General features: G+C 37.4%; 1 protein-coding gene across 2 annotated transcripts in view; it reads right to left on the bottom strand.

The window, feature by feature from the left end:
- The window catches only part of DPP10 (dipeptidyl peptidase like 10), an 800,949-nt gene that overhangs the window by 136,927 nt on the left and 644,961 nt on the right, over positions 1-19,061 (bottom strand). For both annotated transcript variants that reach the window (XM_070768724.1, XM_070768732.1), the window contains exon 8: positions 134-254. In XM_070768724.1, the coding sequence (XP_070624825.1) occupies positions 134-254 (121 nt within the window). The remainder of the gene's footprint in view (positions 1-133; positions 255-19,061) is intronic.

The following is a 19,061-nucleotide window of genomic DNA, read 5'->3' as shown; positions in this document are numbered from 1 at the left end:
AAGGCAATTTTGAAAGGAAATGAGGAGAAGAAATAGTGTTCTAAGTATTGCTCCAGAATGAACAGATTTTTCTTATAGATTATATAAAAATATGTCATTTGTATGATTTTGAAGCTAAATCTATTCAACTCACCTTCATATAACCAGTCAGCAATTCCATTAAAAATAATTCCTTCTTTTCCAGAAGATGTCAGTCGCAATGAACTACTCTTTATATCAGGTTGATAGTAGATATTATTTTCAAAAATGTAAATCTGTATCAGGAAACATGCAAATAAACCAAAAATATTAGGAAACATTTTTTTACACTTTCATATTGCAGAATATTAGCTGAATAACTAAGTATTTCATTACTTATTTCCTTTTAATTTGTTTTTATTTAATGCATATTTTTCATTGCTTTCAGTTACTAATGGCTGTTTCTTTCCCTATCATATCAATACCCAGTTATGATTTAGAAATTACATGGTACTAGGTATTGAAGCTTCTAAATCCACATTTTCAACAACAATGTTTCATCTACTTAATAATCTTTTTCTTATAGTACAAAGTTGATTTAGGTTTGAGGTAATATTTTGCATACACTAATATGTATATATACTAATCACACAGTAGTGTCCGATTCGTTGTGATCTCAAGGACTGTAACCCGCGAGGCTCCTCTGTCCAAGAGTACTGGAGTGGGTTTTCATTTCCTTCTCCAAGGATCTTCCCTACCCAGGGATAGAAGCTGGGTCTCCTGCATTGCAGGCAGATTCTTTACCAACTGAGCTACTAGGGAAGCTACTATTTTGCATACTTAAGAGATTAATCCTGGAGAAGGAAATGGCCACCCACTCCAGTACTCTTGCCTGGAGAATTCCAGGGACAGAGGAGCCTGGTAGGCTACATGGGTTCGCAAAGAGTCGGATATGACTGAGTGACTTTCACTTTTTCAAGAGATGGATAACCATACTAGATACAATTTTGGTAACAGCAAACTTCAAGAAAAACTACAAGTTGGGGTCTTTTATCAAAAAAAAAAATAAATTGGTGATTTATTTAATCATGATAAATGAAACAATATTTAGAAAATCTCTCTCATTCTATCCAGTTCAACTCACAGATCTATTGATGAAAAGAAACAATGACAAGATTCCTTCAAATTGTAAAGTGGAACACATCTCCTTATGCTCCAAACTTTCCTGGTAATTCCTTCTTAAATAGGGCAGCAGTAATAATAACCTTGTGCTTGAGGATTCAGGAAGGAATTTTAATATGAAAACATTACAGATTCTTCCAAAACATTGAAAGTCTTTCAATAATATCAACATCATCATTAGCAACAACAGCAATCCCAACAAAGGAACATCAGTGGAAATTTAACAATATCTATCCACACTTAAATGTATGTCTTTACTAGAGATAATTCAGGATAAAATTACCTATAATTCAGTTTAAAATATTTTTAGTGCAAAACATTTCAAACTGTTGGCCTATGTGATGATATAACTATCACAGAACTATGTTTCATCCACATGTTTGGGGGAGTAGAATATTGTTCAGGGAAAGGTCAACTGCTATTTAGATTGACATTCTTCTAAGAAGGTGAAAGACGGCCTAGTCCCTGTGTGTTTCAGCATGCTATAGGATCATTACGATTGTAGATAGGGCAAACAAAAGAACATCTGAAATAATTGTCTAGAGATCCTAGATTTTAATACTTGATGTGCACAATGATGAAGGCAATCTTAATAACCAGAATATTTTATTGATATTCTACTTTGATTCCGGTGAGCAAGCATTTAACAGTAAGTGTATTTAGTTAGGGTTTCCCTGGTGGCTCAGACTAAATCCACCACTACCTGTTGTTTATACTACAGGTGAGTATGCCAAGATAAGAATAAGAATTGTTGCCAGTGGGGGGCGGGGAGGATGGAAGGAATAGATGTTTAAACATGTGTTTTATAATCAGGCAGCCTAAATTTAAAATCCAGATAAGTTTAATAATTTGCTTAAGCTTTCAAAATTTCAATCCTCTCTTTTATAAGATGTGGGTGTCTCACACCTACTTTAGAGAGTTGATGTGAAGAAGAAACGAGATGAATGTAGAACATATAACACATGTAGCCATTACTAGAAGCAAGGCTGACTTTATCCAAGATAATTTGGTTCAACATCTTACACTTTTGCAGGCATTGCAGATTCTAAATCAAATTAAAACCTTTAGGGCTATGCTTCAGCTGATGAATAAATTAACACAAATTTTGACTGTTAGGATAATTATATTATGTTGACTATGTATTACAAATAGTTATAGCATTAGTGTTAGTACTATTAGGAGGAGAGCAAAAGAGTGATATCCACTGCTTTCACTTCATTTAGAAAGTTTTAAGTGATAAGAATATAAGAAATAAGCTTATTATTAAGGCATATGGGTCACACTTTGGCAAAAGTTTGAGAACTATATCTCAGGTAACTTAAAACTGGATGGAAGTTGTTTTTTATGACTTTAGCAACATCTCATTACTGAGAAATAACATTAACTTTATTATAGTCATCTAAAGGTTAACCTTTACATAAACACATACTACCTCCTTTGCCTTTCACAAACAGTATATGACATAGACACACAAAATCATTTTTAGGTGGAGGGAATCCTCTTTTTGTACCAGAATCTTCTATCAGTATTTGTAAGTAAATAGAAATTCACATTATCCACACCCAGACTATATAAGCACATGTGACTATTGTCAAAAGTAAGGGTGATTTAACCCAACATAATATTGCTCCAAATTCTCAGCTTTTTGAAGGCAACAAACTCTAAGTCAAAATAATTAATAAAAACTCCATGATTTCAGCAGATGTATAAATTATCCAAAACCATTGACCAGTAATTACATTTATATTTGAAGAACAGATTGGATGATATTCAAAATCCATATAAAATTGACATCTGCTTCAATGTAAAAGAACAAGCAATATGGAATTAGAATTTTAATACCATTTGCTAGAAGCTGCAATACCAAGGGATGTCCCTAATATCTTTTATCTGTGGAGAAAAATTAGTGGCTGGCTTTATAAAAATGTACTTTAATAATATTCTAAACCTTTTAAAATTACCAAAGTGTTTTCCTTGAATTATATTAGTTTCAAATAACAATCACAAACTCTCATCACTATCTTAGCAATATAAGAGCTGCAAATACTCCCAGGTACTACTTGGGCCCACTGATGAAACTAAACTGGATCCAAATGACAATAATCAAGGGCTGTGACTAGATTTAAACCACACTGAAAATATGACAAATACTAATGTCATTTATCCTAATACTATTGATTAAATTATCATATTTTTTATGCCTTTGATCAATTCTTTCAATAAGCCCCCTAAATAGCTGTTGTTCAGTCGCTCAGTTGTGTCTGACTCTGTGACCCCATGGACTGCAGCATGCCAGGATTCCCTGCCCTTCACCATCTCCAAGAGTTTGCTCAGACTTACGTCCGTTGAGTCAGTGATGTCTATTTGACCAGTTAACTTTTCAGTTAATAGAGCAAGCCAATTGTCCAGTTCTTCAAAATCTATGGTCTTAATACATTTACAAAATAATTCAAAATTGGTAAAGTCACCACAAAAGCAACAGGAAAACAGTTGAAATGTTAGGTGTGGAATCATGACAAAATGAGAAGTATGCAATAAATGACCCAAGAAATTATTCTAATCAAAACATTAATTGATATTACTCATCACCAAGTGATTAAACACAATATGTGTCATTGTAGTGCAGGAGTCTTTAAGAGCTGATTTTCAATTTTCTACCTTCTCTTCCCCACTGCCACAACCCCAGTAATGCTTCAGTGATGGCTGCCCCAGATGCTAGGATTTCTGGATAAAGAAGTATGGAATAAATTCCTTCCCCTTCCCAGCCACATTGTGATGGACATATGGCAAGAAATGAACACCTAAAGTTCATTTAAAGTTAAAAGTCATTAAGATTTTGAGTTTGAGAACAACTGCGATGTAAATTACCCTACTGTGGCTGATTTAATCCAAGACAATGCCTACTACAAACTTGTAAGAGCCGACTGTTACAAACTTTCAGTCAATTTAATTGAAAAAGAACATCAGAATAAAACAGAAATATAACTGAATGTTACACCTATTTTAGCTGAAATATTACTGAAAAGCTATCCCACCTTCACTGATTTTAATTATTTTTATGATAATTTTAAATGAGAAAACTAGATCATTCAAAAAATTCCCATGTGTTGTACTGGTTTAAGAGAATTTATAGTTATAACCAAGTTGGGATATGATGGGGGTAGCCTTCTACTGTTGCTTGCTTTCTGGGAAAAATGTTGGAATTAATAAAATATCCTAGAGAACACATATATATGTTCCATATAAGTAAAATAAATTACTCAAGCTCTTAAAACCCAATTTGTAATTTGTTGTTAGAAAGAACTCTAGGTAAGTATGCCTGAGTTATATATATAAAAAAAAAATAATGTGTAGTCCTTGTCTCCAAGGAGATTACAAATTTATGTGAGAGACAGGTAGGCAAACTTCTAAAACCCAAAGGAGGAAAAACACATATTATAGGGCTTAGCCATGAGCATCAGGAGTCAGTGTGGGGGAATTGGTTCATACAGACTTTTAAAGATTACTGAGTTTAAATTGTGTCATTAAGGGCAAACAGTGATTCCATAGGATTGGGAAAGTGGAGAGGAAGAAACTCCAGGCTGAGGGAACAGAATGAGCTAAAGCCAAAACTGGACAACTATGGAAATGTTAAGGAGAACAGTTCTGTAAGATTCAAATATATTTCTATACACCTGTGGTTGCTCTAAAAGTTAAGGCGGTGCCAAATCATAGAATAACTTGAATACTAGACCAAAGTTTAAACTCTCCTTTTTTGGTAATTGACAGCATTAAGTTGTTTATAAGCAGTTGAGTGATTAGGAGGTTACTCAGGAAAATGCTGTGCTGTGTTTAGTTGCTCAATAGTCTTGACTCTTTGCAACCCCATGGACTGTACCCTTCCAGGCTTCTCTGTCCATGAGGATTCTCTAGGCAAGAATGCTGGAGTGGGTTGCCATGCCCTCCTCCAGGGGATCTTCCCAACATAGGAATCGAAACAGGGTCTCCTGCATGGCAGGCAAATTCTTTACCAGCTGAATTACCCTGGAAGCCCTACTTAGGAAAATAATTTTTGGCAATGAAAGAATGTAAAGGGGAAATGAGAGACTGTAAAGGGGAAATGGTAGATGATAATTCAAATATTCTGCTTAATAGGGATGATAACTGTCAAATGGATGACAAATTGACATCATATGACAAATTGTCAACAGATAACTTCCTGCTTATGTCTAAGATGTTGGCAAATTCTAGTGCCAATATTTAGTATGTCTCACTTGCATCCTGTTATGTTTCATTTTCCAGAGTCAACTCTTGAATCTTTTAACACTAGTTTCATACGCTTCAAATTATAGGCAATTCTTATCTTTTGCCCTGACCTAAGAGAATGTGGAGAAGGAAATGGCAACCCATTCCAGTACTCTTGCCTGGAAAATCCCATGGACGGAGGAGCCTGGTGGGTTGCAGTCCATGGGGTCTCGAAGAGTCGGACATGACTGAGCAACTTCACTTTCACTTTTCACTTTCATGCATTGGAGAAGGAAATGGCAACCCGCTCCAGTGTTCTTGCCTGGAGAATCCCAGGGACGGAGGAGCCTGGTGGGCTGCCGTCTATGGGGTCCCACAGAGTTGGACACGACTGAACCGACTTAGCAGCAGCAGCAGCAAGAGAATGTGAACATTCACCAAACCATATCCTTGGCTCCTTTTGGCTCCTGGCCTATTAACCATTCTCAAAATTGATTATACTTCCTAGTCCAATAGTAGCTCCAAAACTTGTGTGGAATCTTTGCTTTTTGCTTGGTCAAGAATAGATTTAATTTTTAAACATGCAAGTTTATCAGTTTCTTAAATAATTTATATTGGAGTAAATTAAATATGTGATATTAAAGTGAATTTAATGTAATACTATTTTGGAATTAAATGACACAAAAATATTTTGAGTGATATGAAGTCACTATTAGAGACAGATGTTATCATTTTTCAAAAAATAAAAAACTTTTGTCATAGAGACACTACTAAATCACATAATTATGTACATATCACTTTTTATCAGTTAGACAGCTTGAACCATACATATCTTTGAGCTATACCAAAGAAGTTAGATTTACAAAAGGCAGAGGTACCATAAATCAAATTGCCAACATCCGTTGAATCATCAAAAAAGCAAGAGAGTTCCAGAAAAAAATCTACTTCTGCTTTATTGACTACATCAAAGTCTTTGACTGTGTGGATAACAACAAACTGGAAAATTCTTCAAGAGATGGGAATACCAGGCCACCTGACCTGTCTCCTGAGAAATCTGTATGCAGGTCAAGAAGCAACCTGGACATAGAACAACAGACTGGTTCCAAAACGGGAAAGGAGTATGTCAAGGCTATATATTGTCACCATCCTTATTTAACTTATATGTAGCATATATCATGCGAAAGGCTGGGCTGGAGGACGCACTAGCTAGAATCAAGATTACTGGGAGAAATATCAATAACCTCATATACGCAGGTTACACTACCCTTATGGCAGAAAGTAAGGAAGAACTAAAGAGCCTTTTGATGAAAGTGAAAGAGGAGAGTGAAAAAGTTGGCTTAAAACTCAACATTCAGAAAACTAAGATCATGGCATCTGGTCCCATCACTTCATGGCAAATAGATGGGGAAACAGTAGAAACAGTATCCGACTTTATTTTTGGGGGCTCCAAAATCACTGCAGATAGTGACTGCAGCCATGAAATTAAAAGACACGTGGTCCTTGGAAGAAAAACTATGACCAATGTAGACAGCATATTTAAAAACAGAGACATTACTTTGCCAACAAAGGTCCATCTAGTCAAAGCTATGATTTTTCCAGTAATCATGTATTGGTGTGAGAGTTGGACTATAAAGAAATCTAAGTGCAAAGAATTGATGCTTTTGAACTGTGGTGTTGGGGAAGACTCTTAGGAATCCCTTGGACTGCAGGAGATCAAACCTGTCCATCCTAAAGGAAATCAGTCCTGAATATTCATTGGAAGGACTGATGCTGAAGCTGAAATTCCAATACTTTGGCCACCTGATGCAAAAAACTGACTCACTGGAAGAGAACCTGATGCTGGGAAAGACTGAAGGCAGGAGGAAAAGGGGACAACAGAGGATGAGATGGATGATTAGATGGTATCACCGACTCGAAGGACATGAATTTGAGTAAGTTCTGAGAGTTGGTGATGGATAGGGAAGCCTGGTTTGCTGCAGTCCATGGGGTCTCAAAGAGTTGGACATGACTGAGTAACTGAACTGCGCTGAACAGAAGTTAAGAACCCTACCCAGGTGGAAGGTGGTGACCATATGCTGACCACAAGCACATAAAACCCAGAATGTTTGGAACCAGAAAGTTGATGATTCTGATTCTTGAAAGATCACCCTGTTACCTTTACACAACCAATCAGAAGAAAGTCCACAAGCTGCAACAACACCCTCACCCCAAATATTGCCTTCAAAAACTGTTCCCTGAAAACTATCAGGGAGTTCTGGTCTTTTGAGGATTAGCAGCCAATTCTATTTGCTTGGCATCCTATAAATAAATGCTATACTTTCCTTCCCAACAATTCAGTGTCAGTAGATTGGCTTTGCTGTGTGGTGGGTCAGCAAACACATTTGGTTTGGTAACACTAGCAAAGAGCAAAATTTGATTTCTGATATATGAATGATGTCTGTTTTTACTCTGGGCGCTGTGAAAATGGGATTGTTCACACGAATCAAGTCTGCATATTTGCTGCATATTTTCTTAAACAAAGAAAAAGAAAAAAAATGCAGAATTTTTATTAGTAATCATTATTCATTGAAAATGCTACCATAAAAATGATCAATATTTTACTGAAAGCCACAGTGTATCATTCAACTTTATAAAAATTGTTTCTTTTATTTGCCAGTATGTAGTAAATTCTGAGTGCCCATTTATGTAATGCAAAGTAAAGCTATGAGCACAAGTTAAAGTTTGATTACCTCTGACATTTTGGCTTTGAATAAATCTGTCTGTCGTTTATAGAATACTGCTTTCGTTTCTCTGCAGAAGCATCTCTGGGATAGAATAACTCACTCAAATCATTCATGTCACTTTTGCACCAGTACCTGACATTCTAGAGATAGAATCACTATCAGAGAACTCTCATCCCTTGACATTTGCAATTATTCACATGAGGAAGCCCTTTCAAAGAGTTCTTATTTCTTAAAACTTTTATAGAACATTACACATTCTCAAAGAAGTGAAATATATCCCTTTGTCTTAGATTCATAATTAGGCAAGTCACTCCTCAGTTCCAAAGCACTTTTATTCATGTTTTTTTTTTTTTTTTTTTTTAGGAGAAAAATGGATACCAGATAAAGTTAGCAAACTGTCACTGAAAACCAACTCCATCAATGATATGTAACAAAAGACTATCTCTTGGCTGCATCAGTCCCTAAAACTCATTTAAAGTAAGAGAAGACTGTATGATAAATTGATTTTTTTGGAAATTGCTGAAAAATCAATTAAAAATACTTAATAAACTGGGATCCATTGAAGACAGTCAACATTATTACAATATTTTAAAAAATTCTTAATGTGCTGATTTATATGCATCAGAATGATAAAGAATTGCATTATCTAGTCATTGTGGATTCATTTCTTCCTCTACTCTAGTTTATTTTTTATTGTTCTTTCACCATTCCATCTTCTTGTCATATTACCCTTTTTCTAGTCCTTCATTATATATCAAATATGTATCTGGAATTGTTTATATGCTAGACACTGTGCTAAGTTTTGAGGACAAAAAGCAAGATCTTATGATATAATGTTCCACTCCTATACAAGCATACACAAATTATTGTAGATGTGGCCAGTAAAGAAAAGTAAAACCAAATGTATGAAGATATGAATTTAGTGAGAAATGCTACTGCCGAATATGTGTCATGGTAGTAGAACTTGAAAGTGAAAGTGAAGTCGCTCATTCGTGTCTGACTCTTTGCAACCCCATGGACTGTAGCCTATCAGGCTCCTCTGTCAATGGAAAATAAAAATAAAAGGAAAAGTGTAGAAAGTGGGATTTCTATTAGAGAGACATGAGATTAAATCCTGGTAGGTTCTTTGTACAACTGATGTAGCTGCCAGTTGCAGGATCATAATCATATTTTCCTGTGGCATTGCAAACAAATTTTCCTAAAAAAATCCTATATTCAACAATGACTGACCACTCATGGCTTCTGTTCATTTCTCCTTCCTGGAATTCCAGCTTTTTCATTGATTCTGAGAGCTTTCAGAAACCTATTTAATGAATTCATTTTGGGTTGAAATGAATGTGAGTCCACATCTATTGCTTTCTTCCAGGAATCCTAATTTCCAGGTAACACATGACAGCTTAACAGTTAAGCCCTCACGGGTAAGAAAGCCCTTCACTGTCGGTTATGCTGAGAGCATGCTGAATTAACCCCTCTTTATTTCCAGTTCTCATCCATCCCAGGATTCACAAAAAAGCAGGCTGTATATACACTTTATTCACTGATATTAAATCAATTTGATTTTACTTTTCTATTGTAACTCCTTGTATTTCAAATGGAGAATCCAAAATTTCAAAAGAGATTCCATGACAGAGGTTTGAGGAAGAGTGGGAGTAATTCTCATATGCTTATCAATGTGTCTGTGCCTAATGCTTTCCAGTTTATGGGCATGTTGATAAGAAAACAAATTGAAAAATGCAGAAGGTGGAACCAGCCTTGGCTATCTCCCATGCACATTTTACCCACAGCTCTAGACTCTTTATTCCACTTCATGCAATTTCAAGGCATCCCTGATCACAAATGAAAAATATAGGCTCTTTTTCCAACACAAGAATATCCAAACATTTTTTACTCTATCCTTCCAGAATACTAAATATCAATAAAATAACCATATAAAATACAACCTCATAATGAATGTCCGTGTCCAGAATTAATTTTATTCTAGATAATGTTTCTAAAAACTTAAATTTAATTGAGCTGATGATCAATGGAGGATGAGGGTCATTTAAACACAAGCATAACTTGGAATGCAGAACAAAAATCACCTGAAATACTTCCTTGCTGTTTCTTTCTTTGTTTCCCCTTGTGAAATTCTATAGAAATGATTATTTCTTCTGTTTCAGTTATCTGTCTGCTACAATGAAGTATAACTAAACCTTATCTCTGATGTATGTGTAACTGTAACATAATATACACTAATATCTTTTTATTTTGTGGAAGAAGCAATGTAAGAAGATGTTTAATAAAGTCATTTCTGATTCTTAGTAATGCATGTTTAGTGTTTGCAGTAGGTTATTCTCTGCTTTCCTCCCTTCAGTTCTTCTACTTGGATCTATCCAATAAAATGACAAAACAAACATTTTGTGTCACTCTTTTGACTGTGGTTTTGTCCAATTAAAGTTTTCTTTTTATTGAGCATTTCATAAAGAATAAAAGTCAAATTATTACATTAAAATTCTAAGCAAATTGTACTGTTTAGGATTTATGCACTAATCCACCTCTAAGGCAAACTCTACCCTAGTAAATTTCATTCATTTGCCTTCACATAGTACAATTTTGGTCTGTATTTGTTTTATTTTCTTCTTCCTTGAAAAGACACTGACATAAAATACAGAAAAATCTACCTTGAAATGAACATCAAGTTTCTTGTGAAGTAACACTTTTAAAAAATGCTAAAGGAGTACATCAAGGCTGTATATTGTCATCCTGCTTATTTAACTTCTATGCAGAGTACATCATGAGAAACACTGGGATGGAAGAAGCACAAGCTGGAATCAAGATTGCCGGGAGAAATATCAATAACCTCAGATATGCAGATGACACCACCCTTATGGCAGAAAGTGAAGAGGAACTAAAAGGCCTCTTGATGAAAGTGAAAGAGGAGACTGAAAAAGTTGGCTAAAAGCTCAACATTCAGAAAATGAAGATCATGGCATCTGGTCCCATCACTTCATGGCAAATAGATGGGGAAACAGTGGAAACAGTGTCAGACTTCATTTTTGCTGCTGCTGCTGCTAAGTCGCTTCAGTCGTGTCCGACTCTGTGCGACCCCATAGACAGCAGCCCACCAGGCTTCCACGTCCCTGGGATTCTCCAGGCAAGGACACTGGAGTGGGTTGCCATTTCCTTCTCCAATGCATTAAAGTGAAAAGTGAAAGTGAAGTCGTTCAGTCGTGTCTGACTCTAGCGACCCCATGGACTGCAGCCTACCAGGCTCCTCCGTCCACGGGATTTTCCAGGCAAAAGTACTGGAGTGGGGTGCCATTGCCTTCTCCGAGACTTCATTTTTGGGGGCTCCCAAATCACTGCAGATGGTGATTGCAGCCATGAAATTAAAAGACGCTTACTCCTTGGAAGGAAAGTTATGACCAACCTAGATAGCATATTGAAAAGCAGAGATATTATTTTGCCAACAAAGATCCATCTAGTCAAGGCTATGGTTTTTCCAGTAGTCATGTATGGATGTGAGAGTTGGATTGTAAAGAAAGCTGAGAACCAAAGAATTGATGCTTTTGAACTGTGGTGTTGGAGAAGACTCTTGAGAGTCTCTTGGACTGCAAGGAGATCCAACCAGTCTATCCTAAAGGAGATCAGTCCTGGGTATTCATTGGAAGGACTGATGCTGAAGCTGAAACTCCAATACTTTGGCCACCTCATGCGAAGAGCTGACTCATTTGAAAAGACTCTGATGCTGGGAGGGATTGGGGGCAGGAGGAGAAGGGGACGACAGAGGATGAGATGGCTGGATGGCATCATCGACTCGATGGACATGAGTTTGAGTGAACTCCGGGAGTTGGTGATGGACAGAGAGGCCTGGCGTGCTGTGATTCATGGAGTCGCAAAGAGTCGGACATGACTGAGCGACTGAACTGAACTGAACTGAATGTCAGATGATGTTGTACATTTCATATTTACTAAAGACACATATAATTATATATGGGGCCTCCTGAGTGCCATTGCAGAAGATATAAGAGACACAGGCTTGATTCCCTGGAGGGCATGGCAACCCACTCTAGTATTTTTGTTTGAAGAATCCCATGGACAGAAGAGCCTGGCAGGCTACAGTCCACAGGGTTGCACAATCAGACATGACTGAAGCAACCTAACACACACACACATAATTATATTTATTTACTACTTGATGAAGTATTTGTAAGTTTCTTAATGAAGAAAGTTTAAAGATGAAAGAAGATGGCAAGCTATGTGTATGGGGTATACATGGAGGCATGAGTTTTTACAGGTAACTCATTTCCTTGCAATTTCACTACACTCCTACTGTGTACCACGTCTGTGAGATGATGTTGACTGAGTCTTAGTCCCTGTTGCTGATATACTCACAGTTTAAAATGAGAAAGATAAGAAAAACACTATTTAACAAAATACATGTCATTTCTATGATATACTGTTACACAAATTACTATTAGGATGTGAATGAAAGACACAAGACAGTTTGAATCTGATTGAGGAATAGTAAGTGAGAGTAAGTGTTAGTGGCTCAGTTGTGCCTGACTCTTTGCGACCCCATGGACTGAAGCCTACCCGGCTCCTCTGTCCATGAGATTTTCCAGGCAAGAATACTGGAATGGGTCACCATTTCCTTCTCCAGGGGATCTTCCCAACCCAGGGATCGAACCCCAATCTTCTGTACTGCAGGCAGATTCTTTACCTACTCAGCTATGAAAAGCCCTATTGAGGAATACAGAGGTCAGAAAAGGCTTCAGATGATGCATGATATTTTGGCTGAACTTACAAGTTCAGGTGGATTTTGCTAGGCAGAGAAAAGGAAAACAAAATTCAAGTAGAGGAAATAGCATGAAAAAAGGTGGGTTTAAATGATAAGATGTTGAAAACACAGTATATAGAAAAAAGGTAGAAAGATAAGGAGGAAAAGGACAAGACAATGAGATGTGTTAGAGGGGGAATGAAGCCAGACTATAGATAATGAATTATTGGAGAGCTGGAGAGAAGTGAGAGAAACATAAGGAGGTAAGAATGCAATCTTTCTTAGCAATTACCATTTACTAGTTTGAACGACCATTCTGAAAAGAAGTTTCACCTAAAAACTGACTAGATAATATTGGTTCATTTGTAGAGATACAATGACCGGTAAAATTTTTGGGAAAATTTTTAATCATGATCATAGACTCTATCATTTGAGTCAGTTTAAATCATTACCCTCTATTCTTGGAGAAGCAGGAAATGGAATGAGATCTCAATGATATCAATGATACTATACTATTAACTAAAGTATCAGATCAGATCAGTCGCTCAGTTGTGTCTGACTCTTTGCAACCCCATGAATGGCAGCACGCCAGGCCTCCCTGTCCATCACCAACTCCCGGAGTTCACTCAGACTCATGTCCATAGAGTCAGTGATGCCATCCAGCCATCTCATCCTCTGTCGTCCCCTTCTCCTCTTGCCCCCAGTCCCTCCCAGAATCAGAGTCTTTTCCAATGAGTCAACTCTTCACATGAGGTGGCCAAAGTACTGGAGTTTCAGCTTTAGCATCATTCCTTCCAAAGAAATCCCAGGGCTGATCTCCTTTAGAATGGACTGGTTGGATCTCCTTGCAGTCCAAGGGACTCTCAAGAGTCTTCTCCAACACCACAGTTCAAAAGCATCAATTCTTCGGCTCTCAGCCTTCTTTACAGTCCAGCTCTCACATCCATACATGACCACTGGAAAAACCACAGCCTTGACTAGACGAACCTTTGTTGGCAAAGTAATGTCTCTGCTTTTCAATATGCTATCTAGGTTGGTCATAACTTTCCTTTCAAGGAGTAAGCATCTTTTAATTTCATGGCTGCAGTCACCATCTGCAGTGATTTTGGAGCCCAGAAAAATAAAGTCTGACACTGTTTCCACTGTTTCCCCACCTATTTCCCATGAAGTGACTGGATGCCATGATCTTCATTTTCCTGATGTTGAGCTTTAAGCCAACTTTTTCACTCTCCATTTTCACCTTCATCAAGAGGCTTTTTAGTTCCTCTTCACTTTCTGCCATAAGGGTGGTGTCATCTGCATATCTGAGGTTATTGATATTTCTCCCGGCAATCTTGATTCCAGCTTGTGTTTCTTCCGGTCCAGTATTTCTCATGATGTACTCTGCATATAAGTTAAATAAACATGGTGACATGTTTATATACAGCCTTGACGAAGTCCTTTTCCTATTTGGAACCAGTCTGTTGTTCTATGTCCAATTCTAACTGTTGCTTCCTGACCTGCATACAAATTTCTCAAGAGGCAGATCAGGTGGTCTGGTATTCCCATCTCTTTCAGAATTTTCCACAGTTTGTTTACAACTATACCTCCAAATAGCTTTCCTATATGGATCTCCTGATTCTACAGGTATTCATACAGTAGACAAACAATATGATCCCTCTTAAAATCGACTCATTTTCACATTAGCCTTTGGTGGGTGGTGGGTGTGTTTATAAGATTAATGCATATACTCCTTTAAAGTTAGAATATTCAAAACAAAGACTACTAGTGATTGAAAATCAGATGCCCAGACAGATAGCAAGATGCTTTAATAGGAAACTCTAAATTCAGCCTCCAGAGATAACTTGATATCATAAGTCTTGAAGAGATATAGTATGATTCAGAAACAAAAGAATAGTATAATTCTAGGTGGGGAGGGGAGGGTCATGTTCTCTAGTGCATATACATTCTTGGGTTTAAATGGAGGATGGAATAAGACAAGGTCAAAAGACATGACGGCTTCACTTAAACTTTCAAAGTATATCCCTGAGTAAAATAATTTTAAGTAATAAGAAGGAGAAGGATGATGAAAAAGAGGAGGGCAAAAAAAAAAAAAAAAAAGATGAAGACAAGAATGAGAATTGATGAAATACACAAAGAATATATTTCCTCAATTCATTTAGGCTGCATAGGCTGCAAATCTGTTGTCCAGAATCCTTCATCACATAGTTCAAGCAAACAGATGTCTTGTGATATCCTTTATTCTACCAAAGAAGACCATCAAGCTTTGCACAGAACCCATCACTGCAGCAATTAAATCTCCTTGCTCCAAGCTAAGTGATCCTCACACAGACTATATCAGTGAAATCTCTCCTGTCATTTATTCCTGTTTGCATCAGACCACTCCAGATTTTAGCTTTGGCCACTAACAACTGATCTTCCACCATGTCATCACCCCTATAAGAGCAGTCAATACTCCCAGCACTTTACCCTCTCAACCGTCTATGCTCTTTTACTCTATATTTGTAAACTAGTATAGCACTCCAAAAACAACCAATTTCTCTTTACTTTTTCCCTTTTCTACGGGTCCCTTCTCCTTCTTTGCTATATCTGAACCCTGGTCTCCTTTGAGGATATTATTACCCAGAAGCCCTCTCTAATGATCCCTGTTTATCATCTCATACCTCAAGATGCTCATTGCTCCCTTTGGTTCCTTTAGAACATAATTCTTCAACCCCATTATAAAAAATCCTTTTCATAGGAGGTTCATGGCATCCAGCTTTACCATTCTTTGGCTCTTTAGTGCAGAAAAATAATATTCTAAAACACTAGTCATAAAAATACCAATCTGATAGCCATTGTATGAAGAACAACAACAACAACAACAAAAGACCATGAGGTCTATGGAGGGATAGAGTATTATGGTGCATGAGCAAAATCTAGCCTGCCCCTGTTTTTGTATGACTCATGAGCCAAGAATGATTTCTGCAGATCAACATGTGTAATTAATTTGATGGCAAGAAACACTTACTTGGAATCCTAATTAAGTGAAATGTTATCCCATAAAAAAAAGATTCATTCTTCTTATTGGTTCAGTTCAGTTCAGTCGCTCAGTCATGTCCCACTCTGTAACCCCATGAACCACAGCACACCAGGCCTCCATGTCCATCACCAAATCCAGGAGTTCACTCAAACTCATGTCCTTTGAGTCATTGATGCCATCTAACCATCTCACCCTTTCTTGTCCCCTTCTCCTGCCTTCAATCTTTCCCAACATCAGATTCTTTTCAAATGAGTCAACTCTTCGCATGAGGTGGCCAAAGTATTGGAGTTTCAGCTTCAACATTCAACATCAGTCCTTCCAATGAACACTCAGGACTGATTTCCTTTAGGATGGACTGGTTGGATCTCCTTGCAGTCCAAGGGACTCTCAAGGAAAAAAAAAAAAAAAAAGAGTCTTCTCCAACACCACAGTTCAAAAGCATCAGTTCTTCTGCATTCAGCTTTCTTTATAGTCCAACTCTCACATCCATACATGACCACTGGAAAAACCACAGCTTTGACTAGATTGAGTTCTGTTGACAAAGTAATGTCTCCACTTTTTAATATGCCATCTACATTGGTCATAACTTTCCTTCCAAGGAGTAAGCATCTTTTAATTTCATGGCTGCAATCACAGATCAGATCAGATCAAATCAGTTGCTCAGTCGTGTCCAACTCTTTAAGACCCCATGAATCGCAGCACGCCAGGCCTCCCTGTCCATCACCATCTCCCAGAGTTCACCCAGACTCATGTCCATCGAGTCAGTGATGCCATCCAGCCATCTCATCCTCTGTCGTCCCCTTCTCCTCCTGCCCCCAATCTCTCCCAGCATCAGGGTCTTTTCCAATGAATCAACTCTTTGCATGAAGTGGCCAAGGTACTGGAGTTTCAGCTTTTGCATCATTCCTTCCAAAGAAATCCCAGGGCTGATCTCCTTCAGAATGCACTGGTTGGATCTCCTTGCAGTCCAAGGGACTCTCAAGAGTCTTCTCCAACACCACAGTTCAAAAGCATCAATTCTTCGGCACTCAGCCTTCTTCACAGTCCAACTCTCACATCCATACATGACCACAGGAAAAACCATAGCCTTGACTAGACGAACCTTTGTTGGCAAAGCAATGTCTCTGCTTTTGAATATGCTATCTAGGTTGGTCATAACTTTCCTTCCAAGGAGTAAGCGTCTTTTAATTTCATGGCTGCAGTCACCATCTGCAGTGATTTTGGAGCCCAGAAAAATAAAGTCTGACACTGTTTCCACTGTTTACCCATCTATTTCCCAATCTGCAGTGATTTTGGAGCCCCCCCAAAATAAAGTCAGCCAATGTTTCTACTGTTTCCCCATCTATTTGCCATGAAGTGATGGGAAAAGATGCCATGATCTTAGTTTTCTGAATGTTGAGCTTTAAGTCAACTTTTTCACTCTCCTCTCTCACTTTCAGAGAAGGCAATGGCACCCCACTCCAGTACTCTTGCCTGGAAAATCCCCATGGACAGAGGAGCCTGGTGGGCTGCAGTCCATGGGGTCACTAAGAGTCGGACACAACTGAGTCACTTCACTTTCATTTTTCACTTTCATGCATTGGAGAAGGAAATGACAACCCACTCCAGTGTTCTTGCCTGGAGAATCCCAGGGACGGGGGAGCCTGGTGGGCTGCTGTCTATGGGATGGCACAGAGTAGGACACGACTAAAGCGACTTAGCAGCAGCAGCAGCAGCAGCAGCAGCAGCTCTCACTTTCATCAAGAGGCTCTTTATATCTTCTTCACTTTCTGCCATAAGGATGGTGTCATCTGCATATCTGAGGTTATTGATATTTCTCCTGGCAATCTTGATTCCAGCTTGTGCTTCATCCAGCCCAGCGTTTCTTATGATGCACTCTGCAGATAAGTTAAATAAGCAGGGTGACTATATACAGCCTTGACTTACTCCTTTCCTATTTGGAACAGGTCTGTTGTGCTATGTCCAGTTCTAACTGTTGCTTTCTGACCTGCATACAAGTTTCTCAAGAGTAGATAAGTATTATAAAACATTGTATCTAATTTTTTTAAATTACTTCAGGAGAATTTTCTGGCAACTTCTTTTCTGTCTTGTTATATAAAAACTTACATAATGCTCTTGATTTTGCCTCTTGTCCTGCAAAACCAAAAATATTTATTATCCGGCCCTGTCACAGAAAATGGTTTGCTGACCCTTCGTTTGGGGTAAACAACTAAGAAATATTGAATTGAACTGTATTAACAGTTTCTTCCTTCTTCCCTTCCTTTGTCCATCCTGCTTTCTTTCCTTCTTTTTCTTCCTCCTTCTTCCATCCTTTCTTCTTTTCTTTCTTTCTCTCACCCTTTCTTTCTTTATGTCTTTCATCCTTTCTATTCAAGATTCTTCAAAGCTTTTGCTAATTTCATTGTGAAACACTGAGATCCATATAATGTTTCCTAAGTACATTTGACCATGATTTAAAAAAATCAGACCATTTAGCAGGCAAAATATTCTAGGAAAAACTTTTTTTTACATGTCATTTAAAATGCGTCTTGTATCTTAAATAAAAATTAACTGGTATGTGATCATTATTTGTATCCTTAAAGACCTATTATTTTCAGTTTTCAAACTGCAGTAACACTTCTGCAAGTTATAGGTCAATTTTTGTCAGCAAAATTCAGCAGCAGTAATAAAACTCATCTTGAGAAATTAAACATCTGGAATTGATTGGAATGAATTGACTGATTTAGAGCGACACTTTCTTATTATTCTTAAAAACAGGGTTTACAATACACCAAATATTTAGCCACTATAGCTTTCCAGGCAAACTAAGTCAAGCCTTTTCTGTCCCATCAGATCCTTTATTTTGTTTTTCATCATCTTTTAGATTCTCTGATACAATGATCCAAATGTCCAGAGCAAATATATAAAATTTTCCCCCAAAGTCTTTTCAAATAACTTTATTCTTTTGTAAAGTCTCTTTTTATTTTGAGAATAAATGCACATTATTTTCAAACCCTTACCCCTCCAAAAATAGAAAAAGAAAACAACCATTATTCCAAAGAAATAAACCCACTATTTCCCTCATTAAAAAAAAATGGATGCATTCAACTAGCCTTATATGCATGTTATTGTGCTATAACTATTGCATATTTGTCCACAGTTTTCTTGATTTATCATCTTCTGCTTCTAGATTTTAAATGTCTCAGCAATTCTG

Source organism: Bos indicus, chromosome 2 (assembly GCF_029378745.1).
Source record: "Bos indicus isolate NIAB-ARS_2022 breed Sahiwal x Tharparkar chromosome 2, NIAB-ARS_B.indTharparkar_mat_pri_1.0, whole genome shotgun sequence".
NCBI classification, from domain to species: Eukaryota; Metazoa; Chordata; class Mammalia; order Artiodactyla; family Bovidae; genus Bos; species Bos indicus.
This window is presented reverse-complemented; position numbering and strand designations above follow the sequence as displayed.